The sequence below is a fragment of the Hemitrygon akajei genome, chromosome 1 (genome assembly GCF_048418815.1).
Source record: "Hemitrygon akajei chromosome 1, sHemAka1.3, whole genome shotgun sequence".
Lineage (NCBI taxonomy): Eukaryota > Metazoa > Chordata > Chondrichthyes > Myliobatiformes > Dasyatidae > Hemitrygon > Hemitrygon akajei.
This window is the reverse complement of record NC_133124.1, coordinates 86,720,754-86,736,429: the sequence shown is the minus strand read 5'-3', so window position 1 is coordinate 86,736,429 and position 15,676 is coordinate 86,720,754. Positions and strand designations below refer to the sequence as shown.

The following is a 15,676-nucleotide window of genomic DNA, read 5'->3' as shown; positions in this document are numbered from 1 at the left end:
ACAAGGAGATGGCTGATGAACTAAATGAGTATTTTGCGTCAGTCTCCTCTGTGGAAGACACTAGTAGTATGCCTGATGTTGTAGTGTGTGCAGGAAGAGAAGTGGGTGCAATTACTATTACAAGAGAGAAGGTGCTCAAAAAGCTGAAAGGCCTAAATGTACATAAGTCACCCAGACCAGATGAACTGTACCCTAGGGTTCTGAAAGAGGTAGCGTTAGAGATTGTGACAGCATTAGAAATAATCTTTCAAAAATCATTGGACTATGGCATGGTGCCAGAGGACTGGAAAAATTCAAATGTTACTCCACTCTCTTTAAGAAAGGAGGAACGCAGCGGAAAGGAAATTATAGACCAGTTAGCCTGACCTCAGTGGTTGGGAAGATGTTGGGTCACTTGTTCCGGATGAGGTGATGGAGTACTTGGTGACACAGGACAAGATAGTAGAAAGTCAGCATGGTTTCCTGCAAAGAAATCCCTGCCTGATAAACCTGTTGGAATTCTTTGAGGAGATTACAAGTAGGATAGATAAGGGGGCTGCAGTAGAAGTTGTATATTTGGACTTTCAGAAGGCCTTTGACAAGGTGCCACACATGAGGGGGCTTACCAAGTTAGGAGCCCATGTGTAGGAGCCCATAGTATTACAGGGAAGTTACTAACATGGTTAGAGGATTGGCTGATTGGTAGGAGACAGCAAATGGGAATAAAAGGATCTTTTTCTGGTTGTCTGCCAGTGACTAGTTGTGTTTCACAGGGATCGATTTTGGGACCACTTCTTTTTCTGCTGTGCATAAATGATTTAGATGATGGAATAGATTACTTTGTTGCCTAGTTTGCAGATGAAACAAAGATTAGTGTTGAGGAAACAGTTAGGATGCAGAAGGATTCAGATTAGGAGAATGAGCAAGAAAGAGGCAAATGAAATACATTGTTCGAAAATGCACGGTCGTGCACTTTGGTAGTAGAAATAAATGTGCGAACTATTTTCTAAACAGGGAGAAAATCCAGGAGTCTGAGAAGCAGAGGGAATTGGGAATCCTTGTGCAGAACACCCTGAAGGTTGACTTGCAGGTTGAGAGGGTAGTGAGGAAGGCAAATGCCATGTTAGCTTTCATTTCAAGAGGTCTAGAACACGAGTGCAAAGATGTGATGCTGAGGCCTCAACTTGAGTATTGTGAACGGTTTTGGGCCCCTCATCTTAAAAAAGATGTGCTGGCATTGGAGAAGGTCCAGAGGAGGTTCACAAGGATGATTCCAGGAATGAAAGGGTAATCACGCGAGGAACTTTTGATGGCTCTGGGTCTGTATTGGCTGGAATCCAGAAGGATGGGGGGGGGGGGTGGAATCTCATTGAAACCTTTTGAATTTTGAAAGCCTTAGACAGAGTAGATGTGGAAAGGATATTTCCTATGCTGGGAGAGTCTAGGACAAGAGGACACAGCCACAGGATACGGAAAAAAAGAGATGCGGAAAAAATTCAGTGATGTATTTGTGGAATTTGCTGCCACATGCAGCTGTGGAGGCCAGGTCGTTGGGTGTATTTAAGGCAGAGATTGATAGGTTCTTGATTGGATATGGCATCAAAGGTTACGGGGAGAAGGTCGGGAACTGGGGTTGAGGAGATTTTAAAAAAAGGATCAGCCATGATTGAATTGCGGAGCAGACTCGATGGGCTTGATGGCCTAATTCTGCTCCTGTGTCTTATGGTCTGATCACCATGGAGTGAAGCGATACAAGATAGAAATAGTGAGGATAGGGTAGTATTTTTGGACCCAGTTGGGTGGTCATGACATGTCACCCAGGGACTTTCTTGACACCTCAGTTTATCACTACTTACCAAAAGATGACTTTGTATCTAATTTGTTGATGGCAGTAAGGCAAATGACAGAGTGAGGGGAGGATGGAAATTTGCAAAGGGATATTGATGAATTGAGTAAACAGGCAAATGGAATTCAGTCCAGAGAAGTGTTCTAGACCCAAAGAAGGTGATCAGAGATGGGAAGGGAGATCATATGAAGTTTTGGATATCCACCGGAATTGATCACAAAGACATACGGAATGTTGACTAGTTGAATTTCTACTTTGACCCTTCATGATGGTGATGGACACTCCCAAAATGGTGCCCAAGAAGAGCAGGGTGAGCTGCCTCAATGACTATTGCCCGGTAGCACTCACATCTAATATGATGAAGTGCTTTGAGAGGTTGGTCATAGTAATGTAAGCACTGAACAAGAATGACAACAAAGCATTAGAATTTAGAAATCTACAGCACACTACAGGCCCTTCAGCCCACAATGTTGTGCTGACCATGTAACCCACTGTAGAAGCTGCCTAGAATTTCTCTACCACATAGCCCTCTATTTTAAGCTCCATGTACCTATCTCAGAGTCTCTTAAAAGATCCTATTGTATCCGCCTCTACTACCTTCGCTGGCAGTGCATTCCACACACCCACCACTCTCTGTGTGAAAAACTTAACTCTGACATCCCCCCCGTACCTACTTCCAAGCACCTTAAAACTATGCCCTCGTGTTAGCCATTTCAGCCCTGGGAAAAAGCCTCTGGGTATCCACATGATCAATGCCTCATTAAATGTTTTTAAACTTGTTAGCCATGGTACACTTTCGACAATTTACAGTGGGGTACTGACAAACGGGATCCTCCCAAGACAAACAAATATGTGCAGTTGAAAGTCCGCCCAAAAAGTAAGTGTCTCCCCCACATGTAGGAGGTCCAGTCAGTCACCACAAGGTGAATTGGCTGCATGCACACATGCCACATTCTTGCAATCGATCTGATATGGTTTAGGTCATGGCTGGAATCAACTCCTGCCTGATTTACCTATTGCCACTACAGGTCTCTGGTGGATACAATCAAATTGGTTCTCCATTCAGCCTTGGACCTCCTGGACAACAGCAATACCTGTATCGGTCTGCTGTTTATTGATTTCAGCTTAGCTTTCAATATCATCATCTCCTCAGTACTGATCAATAAGCTTGCAATCCTAGGCTGCTGTACCTCCCTCTGCAAATGGATCCTTAACTTCCTCATCAGGAAAACACAGTCAGTGCAGATCATTAAGAACACTTCCTGGATGGCAGTTAGCACTGGCACACCTCAATGTGCCAGCTTAAGCACATTGCTCTTGTCTCTACACTTGTGATTGTGCGCCAAGGCACCCTTGAAACATCATCTATAATGTTTGCCAATGGCACAACTGTTGGTAGAATCTCAGATGATGACGAGGAGGCATACTGCAATGAGAGAGATGACCATAAGACATACAGTAGGTACAGAATTGGGCCACTCAGCACATCGAGTCTGCTCTGCCATTCCATCACGGCTGATTTATTATCCCTCTCAAACCCATTCTCCATTTTTTATATACTGTATGCACACTCCTTTGTTTTTATGCTGTCTTTGACTTTGCTTTTTCAGCCACAGTTGCCTCATCCTCCCTTTAGAAAACTTCTTAATCTGTTCTGCCGTCATCCCTGATAGAGTTCCTTTCCAATCAACTTTGGCCAGCTTCTCTCTGATGTCTCTATAATTCCCCTTACTCCACTGATACTTCGGACTTTATCTTCTCCCTCTCAAATGGCAAGGTGATTTCTATCATATTATGTTCACTGCCTCCAAGGGTTCCTTTACCTAAAGCTTGCTATCAAATCTGATTCATTACACAACACCCAGTTCAGAATTGCATTTCCCTTAGTAGGCTTAATCACAAGCTGCTCTAGAAAGCCATCTTGTAGGCATTCTACAAATTCCCTCTCTTGGAATCCAGCGTCAACCTGATTTTCCCAGTCTGTCTGCCTTTTGAAATCCTCCATGACTATCGCAACATGCCTTTTTTACCCCCCCTTTGTAATTTGTATTCCACATCCTGCCTACTGTTTGGAGGCCTGTATATAACTTCCATCAGGGTCTTTTTATCTTTGCAGTTTTTCAGCTCAGTCTACAAGGATTCTACATCTTTCGATCCTATGTCACCTCTTTGTAAAGATTTGGTTTCATTTTTTACCAACAGAGCCACTCACTCCCTTTGCCTATCTCTCTGTCTTTTCAATTCAGTGTGTATCCTTGGATGTTAAGCTCCCAACTATGATCTTCTTTCAGAGACGACTCCGGTGCCCACAATGTCTTACCTGCCAATCTCTAACTGTACTCAAAATAATCTACCTTATTCCATATTCTGCGTGCATTCAACTAAACACTGTCAGTCCTGTATTCATCACCCTTTTCAATTTTGTTACCCATGTTCAACTCATTCCACTGACTGCAATTTTGCCCTGTCATCTTCCTATCCCTCATCATACTCTCACTACGCACCACATCTACTTGTATACCAATGGCCCCATCCTCAGCCCTATCACTCGGTTCCTTCTTCAACAGCTTTACCCAATCTGCCCAAAAGGATATTTGTCCCCTCAGTTTCAGGTGTAACCCGTTCTTTTTATACAGGGCATAACTTCCCTAGAAGAGATCCCAGTGATCCAGAAATCTGAAACATTGCCCCCTGCACCAAATCCTCAGTCACTCATTTATCTGCTAAATCATCCTATTCCTACCCTTACTGGTACAAGACACAGTGAAGTGTCAGAACACGAAGCTTACACTCAAAGTCAGTAAGACCAAGGAATTGATTGTGAACTTCAGGAGATTGCTGGAGAGCAAGGAGAGGGGGGAAGTATATAACTTACAAACCTATAGTAGGCATGAAGTGAATGGAATACCAGAGCTGGATAAAGATGCACGTTGGGTGACACCGTTCATTATGCCAGACATTCAGTTTCTCTACCACAAATTCGCCATGGCTGCAGGATGCTAACTCTGAAAATTGTATCCTGAACCATCTGGAATGTTGCAGACAATAGATGCCTAAGAACAACATCATTAGCTCAAAGTGCACAGGACATTACACACTATCCTGGCTGGGAAATGTTATTGTTCCTTCATAACCACTGGTGAAAATCTCAGAAAACCCTGCCCACCCTTTAGGAGTATTCTTACAACATGGACTGTAGTAGATCAAGAAAGCAGCTCACGCTGGCTAAAATATAGGATGTCATTGGATTATCTCCTCCCCTTCACTGAGTCAAAGAGAAGCTGGATTCTCTTTGAAAAAAGGTCTTTTATCCAACACATTTCTAAATCTTTTCATGCAGATTCTGTCTGACCTCTGCTACCAATATTTTCTTTCTCACATTGTGGCCTTCAGAAGTTAAACCAGCACCATTTAATTTTTCGAGTTGGAGGTGGCAAGGAAGGAAGTTGCTGTCAACGAATACAGATAATGTAACTCTCTGGGCTTTGGCAGTCTGAGTGTCTTGTATATTTTTGGTTGTTTTGATGGTCATCAAGTAAAGAGAGACTATATTCTGAAAACACCTTTTAAAATTGAATTGCACATAAGTATTTGCTTTATTTGTGATGTAACTTGAGAAAATGGACTGAGCAAGTTCTATTGTTGTCAGGGGAATTGGACAATATTGACTAAGATTTTGAACTTCCTGGTGCTCATTTCTAATGTCCTCTGCAATACACTGTTTGATGCAAAATTCATCCATATTTAAGAGATTTCCCTCTGAGATTGGTGCAGACTTGGAAAGTTGCAGGCTTGAGTCCTCTAATGTTGAATGTGTTCTAATCAGGCAGGGGGATGCCAAAAAACTGCACTAAATAAGTGTGACTTATTGGCTATATTGTGGGTAGGAGGTAGGAAGAGTTTGACAGCCAAATACTTATTAACAGTGCTGGGTGAAGAGGCACAAAGACAAAATGGGAAGTAATTAGTTTTGCTGGAATTGAGGATTAAAATGGGTTGAATGTTAATATGGTTTAACATGCAAGTATTAAAGACTGCAATAAATTTAAGAAGATGGTTTCAGAACTTTGATTGCTGACAATAAATGTGGAAAATAGCTGAAATGCAACTTAAAGTGCATGGTTTAAGTTCTAAATCTGCAATTAAAAACAGTCAGGTACTAATTGCCTTTAGGCTTTTCGCTATAAATTTTAGTTACATACAAATGCTTCGTGCAGGTTCTGTTTCTGGGACAGATGGTGCAATGGTAATCTTGAATCTTGGATGTGGAGTTTCTGTGGTAGGGTTTGCCATACCTGGCACTGTACATCCTGCCCAGTTTGACCTTTTAATTAAGTTAGTGGAGTGTGAAACATGTGATGGCTTCTCTGTTATATTTGGAAGTTGAAGCTCATATGCAGAAAAACTTCATTAATGCACTAAAGTTGAATCAGGCAGCAAAGTTAAAGGACATAACTACAGGCATGTTTCCTTCTCCCAAAGCCGTTGAATGAATTAAAACACTATCAATGTTTTTTTCCTGAAAGCATTTCATCAGGCAAATAGCCTGCAACTTGGAGTATTCCAAAGAATTTGCAGACACAGTTGTAACGTAGGGAGTGGAATAGCCAGTTTGACAGTAAGCTTCAACGAACAGCAATGTGATAATCAGAGATTACTTTAACAGAGGGACAAATTGTGATGAGTATTCCTCAGTTTTTTGAATAGTGTAATGGGATCTTTTGCATCCATCTGGGAGAAGTGGCCTTGGTTTAATGTTTCACCCAGTAGGTGACACCACCAAAATGCACCACCATTTTCAGAATGGCACTAGGATGGCAGTCTAGATTTTCAGCTGAGGTGTCTTCACTGAATATGGGTGCAAATTACATTGAGCTGTCGGCCTCCTGTAGTAAATACTCTTCACATTATTTTGTATCCCACCACCCCTATAAATATTACTGCATTGAACAGCAGCTCGATTGACTTATCCTGCTGTTTCATGAGGCCGAGGTACAACTCCAGCTAACTTGACTATCCGTGCAGCGATGTAATTAAAACAAAAAGCTTGTTGTATCTATACATGCCAGCACACATCTGTTTAAGGACTACTTGAGCACTTTCTCCAGGAAATGTAGCTTGTCATTTTATCCTTTATTCTTTTAACAATTCTTTAACCCCCTCCACTGTAAATCTGACCTAGTTGCCTTAGAAACGTAGGGATATGTTAAGATCCTTGGGGAGTGAGAGGTTAATTAAAACCAATACTCTTGGCAAAATCTGGAATGTATTGTAAAGTTCTGTTTTCAGTTATTGGAGCTGGGAGAGTCCATTTTAGAGTCTTTCTCTAAAAGCTCTCAACCAGCTCTACAACCAGAGGTTTGCAAGTGATGACTGTCCTTCCCCAAATAGTCATTCGCACTTACAAATATAATAGCTGAAATTTGCAGGGTTTTTGGTTATGGATATAATACATTTTGGGCAATAAATGAAGTGAGTCTCTTGACGTCTGCGTATAAACTGCTGTTCAAGCCTAGCGGTCCTGCGTGGCAACATTATTTTGCTTTTCTCTAATTCTGAATTTGGCAATTATGCTTAAAACTGTTTAACTGTTCTCTACCCTGTTGTTGGTTTAGAATACATGAAAGGGCAATGATCAGCCAATTTAGAGTTGATTTCTTTTGGAGTGACTTGCATATTCACTTATTTCACTAATTAGTTTTCACTATCAAACAAACAAAAAGAAAGGGGAAAACTCTATACCACAAAGTTCAAAGTAAATTTATTATCAAAGTATGTATGTTTTACTCTATACTACCGTAAGATTTATTTTCTTGCATGCAGGCAGTTAGAGAAAAAGTGAAGAGCAATAGGATTCTTTATGAAAAATTATACATAAACAAAGACTGACAAACAACCAATGCATCAGGCCTCAGGCTGAAATGAGAAATGTGCTCACTTGGGGTAATGAGTCTGAAGAATGGCAAAGGCTCAGAAAAGGATTTAATTTGAAACTGAGGTTCATACATTATTAGATAGTAGAGGAATGGAGACATATGGGTTTAGAGCTGGAAATGTAGGATAGAGTAGGATAATGTAATGGGTGACAGATGACACATATTGTTCATAGTAGAAACTGTTCTACATAATTCACAAACACTGTCATTGAGTTTTTGTGTTCTCTTTAAGAGACAGTCTGACATAATGATGTTAGTGTAAGGCGACTACTTTTGGTTTTGTTCCTAATGGAAGTAAAGAGCTGCAGCGTCTGTTAAGCACATAAACAACTCTCGCATGTTCTATTCACAAAATCCTACATTGGTGACCCTCATGCTCACTGACTTTTCCAGAATTGCTCAATGACATGTCAACCAACGTAGTCACTTTGAAATTGCTGGAATTTTGAGAGCAGCATATAACCATGTGGTTTGCACAGACAGAAGCCCAATTTGTGCTGCAAGAAATCACCATGGTCAATACCAAATTTCACTATGTCGTAACATCGTTAAGTAGTTCCACTGCAGCCAAAGTGATGTGTCTACTAGCACATGCTAAATAAGTCACTCTGAAAACTCACCTATTACAGACATTTAGGCTGTCAGAGCCTGAGTGTGTCCAACAGTTGCTCTCCTTGCTTGGCCTTGGGGACACTAGGCCTTCAGAACTAACAGACCACATACTATCTCTCCTGGGCAATCACCATCCATCAAGTTTGCTCAGCCTTCGCTAGTACACCGATGAAGCTTGCTAAAATAGTCGATAGTCTACACTCAGCCGAGCAGAGGTACTCTGTTTCTCCTCCTCTCCCTGTCTCAGTAAGCCCCATTAGAAAAGCCTCCAGCGTACTTACACCTGCAGCTCTAAACTGGGTAATGCTGGGTTTATGGTTTTATCACGCACACTTCAGCATGAACACCAAGAAGTGCTGACCGTTATGCAGCTTCAACAGTGCCAGTACATCAGGACTTCGTAGGTCAGAGAACACCATGGATTCCAGCTGCCAGGATCATCTATTTTTCATTACAGGCACCCTTTCAGGGTGACGCTTCCTGTGATGCACAGGCGCCTGAGTGTACTGCCAACATCTCCCATTGATTATAATGCCGAGAGTGGCAGATCCTCACTGGAGGCCACTAACAGCAGAAGGGATCCGAGCTTATGGGACACGATGAGTTACACTCTGCTTGAGTGGACGACACCACATGTCAGACTTTGCCTTTGCTTAAGTTGCTAGGTCTCTGCTTGATGCAGATTTCCTGTGCACCAAAGGATCATCAGTAGATCTTAAGAACTGCCAGCTTGTGGAGGCAAAGGACTGTGTCCTGTACCCCATTTAAGTTCCCCACAATGACTCTGTAGCATGGGAATTCAGTTGCCTGCTGGGCAAAACCTCAGCAAGCCCACATTTCACAAAGCATGGGGTCGAGCCATGTTCCACTCTTCCACAGCTGGCTCGCCGGTCCATACCCGTGCACGTAGGCTGGACTCAGAAGCTGAGTTTGCTAACGTGGAAATGCTTGGCATTGTACACAGGTTGAATAGTCCTTGGGCTTTACCCATCCACATGATCCCTGAGTCCATGGTCCATGGTGTTTACTATTCATGCAGTGGTTACCACATATACCAGACTTCTTGGCACATTTAGCCAGAAAGATATCTTTTTCTAAAATGGATTTAGTCAGGAACTACCATCAGGCGCCTCTGTGCGCTGAGGACGTTCCCAAAACTCCTGTTATAACCCCATTGGGCTTATTTGAGTTTGTGCACATGCTGTTTGGGCTAAAAAATGCAGCACAGACTTTCCAGCGATTAATGAACTCTGTTAAAAGACATAGATTTTCTTTTTGTTTACTTGGAAGATATACTTGTCACCAGCGCATCCAAAACCAAACACTTACCACATGTCTGAACACTCTTCAAGCGCTTAAGCCAACATGGACTGATTATTAACCCCACTGTATCCCAGTTCAGATTGGCTACTATTGACTCTCTCAGCCACTGCGAGATTTTTTAGGTATGGTGAATTTCTATCACTGTTTCATTATGTGAGCTGCTGAACTCATGCTCCCCTTGTATAGTGCCCTTAAATGCAGTGCCCTTTATCGCATGCTTGAGTGGTCAGTGGACATGACCAGTGCATTTGAAGACACCCGATAAGCTCATTTGAACGTGACCCTACTGGCGCACTCACTCCTTAGTGCACCTATAGCCATCACTACTGACCCCATAGACTATGCTGTGGGTGCTGAGCATGAACAGCTGGTTGGAGGTGTGTCTTCTTCAGCCATCAGACCACCCCCCCAGGAGGAAGTACAGCATGTTTCACCGCGAGCTTCTCGATCTTTATCTGGCTATCTGCCATTTTCATTTCTACGGGAGTTTCGGGATTTCAAAGCGTTCTTCGACCACAAACCCCTCGTGCACACAGTGGCCAAAGTCTCAGACCCTTGCAGCAATGTCACCTGGCCTACATTTCAGAATTCATGACTGACATACAGCTTGTTGAAGGGAAAAATAATACTGGTGGCCTCTCACGGCCCGCCATCCCATCAGTGCCATACACACCGATATTGACGGTGCCGGCATAGCAGCCAACCAAGCCACTGACCCTGAGGTCCAGACTTACAGGACAGCACTCACGTGCTGATGGGGGATGCAGGAGTTTCTCTCCCGTGCAATGTCTCGAGCAGTAGCCTTTGCCCGATTGTGTCTGCAAAATGAAGGCAAACTCCATTCACTCCATTGCATCCAGGTGGGAAGGCTTCATAGAAACCGGTTACTTTTAAGTTTGTGTGGCACGGCCTTAGGAAAGACTTGTGAGACTGGAGTGCAGCCTGTTTTGTGTGTCAGCGGGTGAAACCTTTGGGCACCTGAGCAATGTTCTGACCACATCAACGTGGACCTAGTTCGTCCTGTTTCCACCCCACCCCTCCTGCAATTTCAGGCATTTCCTTACCATTGTGGACCGTGCCACCAGTTGGCCAGAGGTTGTCCTCTGGCATTGACCACGGCTGTGGGCGTTGATCAATACCCAGATTGCTTGGCTCAGCACGTCATCTGATACTTCTTCCGACCACGGTCCGCAATTCACGTTGGACCTCTGGGCCACAATGGCCCAAAACGTCAGTGTCAGAGTATGTTTTTTCACACAGAGAGTGGTGGGTGCATGGAATGCACTGCCAGCAACAGTGGTAGAGGCAGGTACATTAGGGTATTTTAAGAGACTCTTAAATAAGTACATGCAGCTTACAAAAATAGAAGGCTATGTGATAGGGAAATTCCAGGCAGCTTCTAGAGTAGGTTACGTGGTCAGCACAGCATTGTGGGCCAAAGGGCCTGTAATGTGCTGTAGATTCCATGTTTCTATGTTAAACTGCATCACACCATGACGTATCACACACGGTCGAATGGGCTGCTCTGAGGCCATCCTGACGAACAAGTGTTGGCACAGTTGTCCCCCATAGGTCCTCCGGATGCTCAGAACAGCTCCAAAAGAGAACTTGCAGTCCTCTGCAGCTGAGTTGATGTACAGACAACTGCTACGGGTGACGGGCGACTTTATTCCTGACGTCACGAACCTCCTCAGTAAACTGAATACTTTTGCACCTCCCGTCATGGCATACTGCACCCCTGGGCACCCCTGACCTACCTTGTTCGTTTTTGTCCACCATGCTGCCGATAAACACCTTCTTAAGCCTCTTTACAATTGCTTGTTCAGCATTTTAGAATGGGGTGAAAACACCCCATGTAGGGTAGGAAGGTTAAACCCAAATGTATTACTTTGGATACTTTAAGCTGGCCCACCAAGACCTGGATGGTTTCACTATCATATCCTCTGTGCCACGACATGTCCATGAAAATCGATATTTCGCATTGAGGCCCTTCATCAGAACTCGTGAATCCCAATGAAAGATCTCGTACTGAGCCATTGACTCTTTACTTCTCTCCGTAGAAGTGGCTGGACCAGCTGTGTTTTGCTCGAGATTTCCAGCAGAATCCCTTTGGCTTCATTTCATTCTGTTCTCAAAACTTTCAAAAAAGGGGGTGAAGCTCTTTAAGACAGTGTGGAATAGATGCGCAGGATCCTCATTAATGAGGACGAGTAGGTTGAGGGTCAAATCATATAAAAGGAGCCACAAAAGAAGAAAACGTTGTCAGATAACTCTCACCCTACTAGGCTTAGCCAGGTTTTATGTGTTCCAAGCCATTCAAAGTCTTCCAAGATGCCTTAAAGAAAATTTGTGTTCTTTTCTTAAAAATAATATATTCTAAAATCAAAATTGCAAGCTGTTTTGTTTTATCTTCTTGGAAATAATAAACTTTCCTTAATAGTCCTAAATTACCAAATACTTGATATATGCATACCTGCTCTCTGTCATTCAAATCAACATAATCTCCTTTCCAGCATCTATAGGAAGAAGCACTGTCAACGCTTCGGGCTGAAACGTCGACAGTGCTTCTTCCTATAGATGCTGCCTGTCCTGCTGTGTTCCACCAGCATTTTGTGTGTGTTGCTTGAATTTCCAGCATCTGCAGATTTCCTCGTGTTTGCATGATATCCTTTCCACCTCCTCAGAGCTAGTGCTGAGCTTATAATATTGATGCTGGATAATTAGCCTAAATTTTTGCTTTCACACTGAATGCTACACTGAGTTCAGCATCTGAAAATCTTTTAGGAGTCACAAATAGTAGGTCACACCCATGTTTGTGGTACAGCGGTTAGTGCTGCTGCCTGGTAGCTCCAGAAATCCAGATTCAATCCTGACCTCTGCCACCTGTGTGGAGTTTGTACGTCAGGACACTGGCTGCGTTGGGTCCCACCAGGGTGCTCTGGCTCCCTGCCACACACCAGAGTCGTAGAGTAGTACAGCCAGCACATGAACAGGCTCTTTTGCCCAACTAATCCACGCTCACCATGGTGGCCATCCAGCTAGTCCCATTTGCCCACATTTGGCCCATGTCCTTCCAAACCCCTCCTATCCATGTTGTATCCAAATGTCTTAAATGTTCTTGTATCTGCCTCAGCCACTTCTTCTGCAAGTTATATATGCACCAACCTTTGCGTTAATAATTGCCCCTCAGCTCCCTTTTGAGATTTTTTCAAATTTCGCCATAAACCTATGTCCTCAATCTTTCATTCCCCTTCGCTGGGGAAAAAGACTGTGTCACCCTAGCTAGGCCCTGGGTGATTTTATACATCTCATTTTATACACCCTTCAGTGTCCCGTGTTCCAAGTAGAGTCCTAGCCTGCTCAACTTCTCTATATAATGCAGGCTCTCAAGTCTTGGCAGCAGCCTTGGAAAATCATCTTTGCACTCTTCCCAGTTTAATGATATCTTTCTTATAATTGGATGACCAAAGCTGTAACCAGTATTCCAAGTGTGAATTGGCTTCTACTGACCTGCCACAGATGCCAATTTAAATGCTTCCTCAGTGAGGGGGCAAAACAAGCAAAGGGGAGGGAAAACAAATACACTCAAAAACTTATATAGTTGTACCGCGGAGAGCATTTTGACAGGCTGCATCACTGACTGGTATGGAGGGGCTACAGTACCGGACCGAAAGAAGCTGCAGAAGGTTGTAAATCTAGTCAGCTCCATCTTGGGCACTAACCTACAAAGTACCCAGGACAACTTTAGGGAGCGGTGTCTCAGAAAGGCAGTGTCCATTATTAAGGACCTCCAGCACCCAGGGCATGCCCTTTTCTCACTGTTACCATCAGGTAGGAGATACAGAAGCCTGAAGGCACACACTCAGCGATTCAGGAACAGCTTCTTCCCCTCTGCCATCCAATTCCTAAATGGACATTGAATCTTTGGACATTGCCTCACTTTTTAATATACAGTATTTCTGTTTTTGCCATTTTTAGAAGTTTATTCAATATATGTAATTGATTTACTTGTTTATTATTATGTTTTATTTTGGTTTTTTTATTATTATTATATTTCTTTGCTAGATTATGTATCGCATTGAACTGCTGCTGCTAAGTTAACAAATTTCACGTCACATGCCAGTGATAATAAACCTGATTCTGATTCTGAAATAAGTCTCTGAGCTTCAGCAAAAGCAGAGGATGAACTGATGGGTTTGTTTTGGTGGAGGCTGGCATCTACCTGATGGGACAAATGGACTCCTCCATTACAGTGAACAACAGAATCACAAGTTTTTGTTTTGTATGGTAATTACAGCAAAGGCCTCTATTTTTGTCAGTGTTCCACAATACCAGTTATCTCCTCCAAAAACAAGTTGCTGGAGGAACTTAGTGGTTTAGGCAACATTCGTGGATGGAAATAGACAGTCAGTGTCTGGAGTCCCGATGAAGGGACTCGACCCAAAACATTGACTGCTCATTTCCCTCTGTAGATGCTGCCTGACCTGCTAAATTCCTCCAGCAGTTTGTTTCTTCTTGTTCAGATTCAAACATCTACAGTCCTTTCCATCTCCAGTTATCTCTATGTCTAAAGTGGCACTGAGATCTTTCTCGATGCTGTGTGCTGATGTTCTTATATGTTCTTTATTTGCTTGTCTGTTCTCTTGCATACATTTTTACTGCAGGAACTGTGTCAGTGCCGTCCTGTAGATGGAAACTGTTCGTGCTGCAAGGAATGTATGCTCTGCTTGGGCACTCTGTGGGATGAGTGCTGCGACTGTGTGGGTGAGTCATCAGACATTTGTTAGTTTAATCTCTGTGATGCTGATTGTTAAAATTGGAATTGTAAAGAATAAGAAACATACAATGTACTATTATCTGGGTTGTGTTATTGAAATAATTGCAGCTTGTTTAAGTTTAGTTTGGCATTCCCCATATTGGATTTAGAGTTTAAAATTTCGCTGTACTATCTGTTAACTTAGTTTGTTCAAGGTGATGCTTTAGTGACGTTCTACCGTTAATCTTATGAATTTGGCAACTCTGGTTCGGTCAATTGTGTAAATGTAGGGAAGACAATCTCTGGCTTGCCAAATGTGTGAGATTGAGGTGCAAAATGCCCAAACCCTGTTTGTGTGGATGCTGCGTGATTCGTTACCCTGTTACAAATCAGTACCACAAAATAACAGACAGTACGCTGCATACAATTAAACAATTTAGCTTTATAGTTCTTAATTTGACTAAAGGGTTAGAAAAGTAAAACAAAAAGAAAAGGGCCTATTTTAATGCAACAGTCTAATGTGCAGAAGTTGGAGCTCACGGTTTCTCTTTCGCTGATCCTCCATCGATTCCCTGGGCTTCGTCAAATCCCGGCCCCACTTCAAGTCCACTCCTATGATCGCTCCTCTCCAGCGTCTTCTCTCTCCATCGCCTGCCGAACAGAAGACCCAGGTCACCTCAGTGTCAGGCACACAGCACGAAAACACGCTCTCTCCATTGGACAGCTCACATTCCAAAGCACCCATCATCACTAACCACAACCCAAACACTGCTTCTACAGAAAGACCATGACATCAGCTGTGAAACCTTTCCCAGGGTGTTACATATAGATTATATATTACACCAAAAATTGAATTTTAAAATGTGCATGATATTGCAAAAGTTAGTACTTGGGTAACACCTCCAAATATTACATAATTCTACACAGTGGATTCTGGTTAATTGGGACACGTTGGGACCAGTACATTTTGGCCCAATTAAGTGGCTCTCCAATTAGATAGATAGATAGATAGATAGATACTTTATTCATCCCCATGGGGAAATTCAACTTTTTTTCCAATGTCCCATACACTTGTTGTAGCAAAACTAATTACATACAATACTTAACTCAGTAAAAAATATGATATGCATCTAAATCACTATCTCAAAAAGCATTAATAATAGCTTTTAAAAAGTTCTTAAGTCCTGGCGGTTGAATTGTAAAGCCTAATGGCATTGGGGAGTA

The 15,676-nt window shown here is 42.8% G+C and overlaps 1 protein-coding gene across 1 annotated transcript in view; it reads left to right on the top strand.

The window, feature by feature from the left end:
- The window catches only part of twsg1a (twisted gastrulation BMP signaling modulator 1a), a 44,023-nt gene that overhangs the window by 21,302 nt on the left and 7,045 nt on the right, over positions 1 to 15,676 (top strand). The window contains exon 3 of the mRNA XM_073047352.1: positions 14,361 to 14,460. Within this exon, the coding sequence (XP_072903453.1) occupies positions 14,361 to 14,460 (100 nt within the window). The remainder of the gene's footprint in view (positions 1 to 14,360; positions 14,461 to 15,676) is intronic.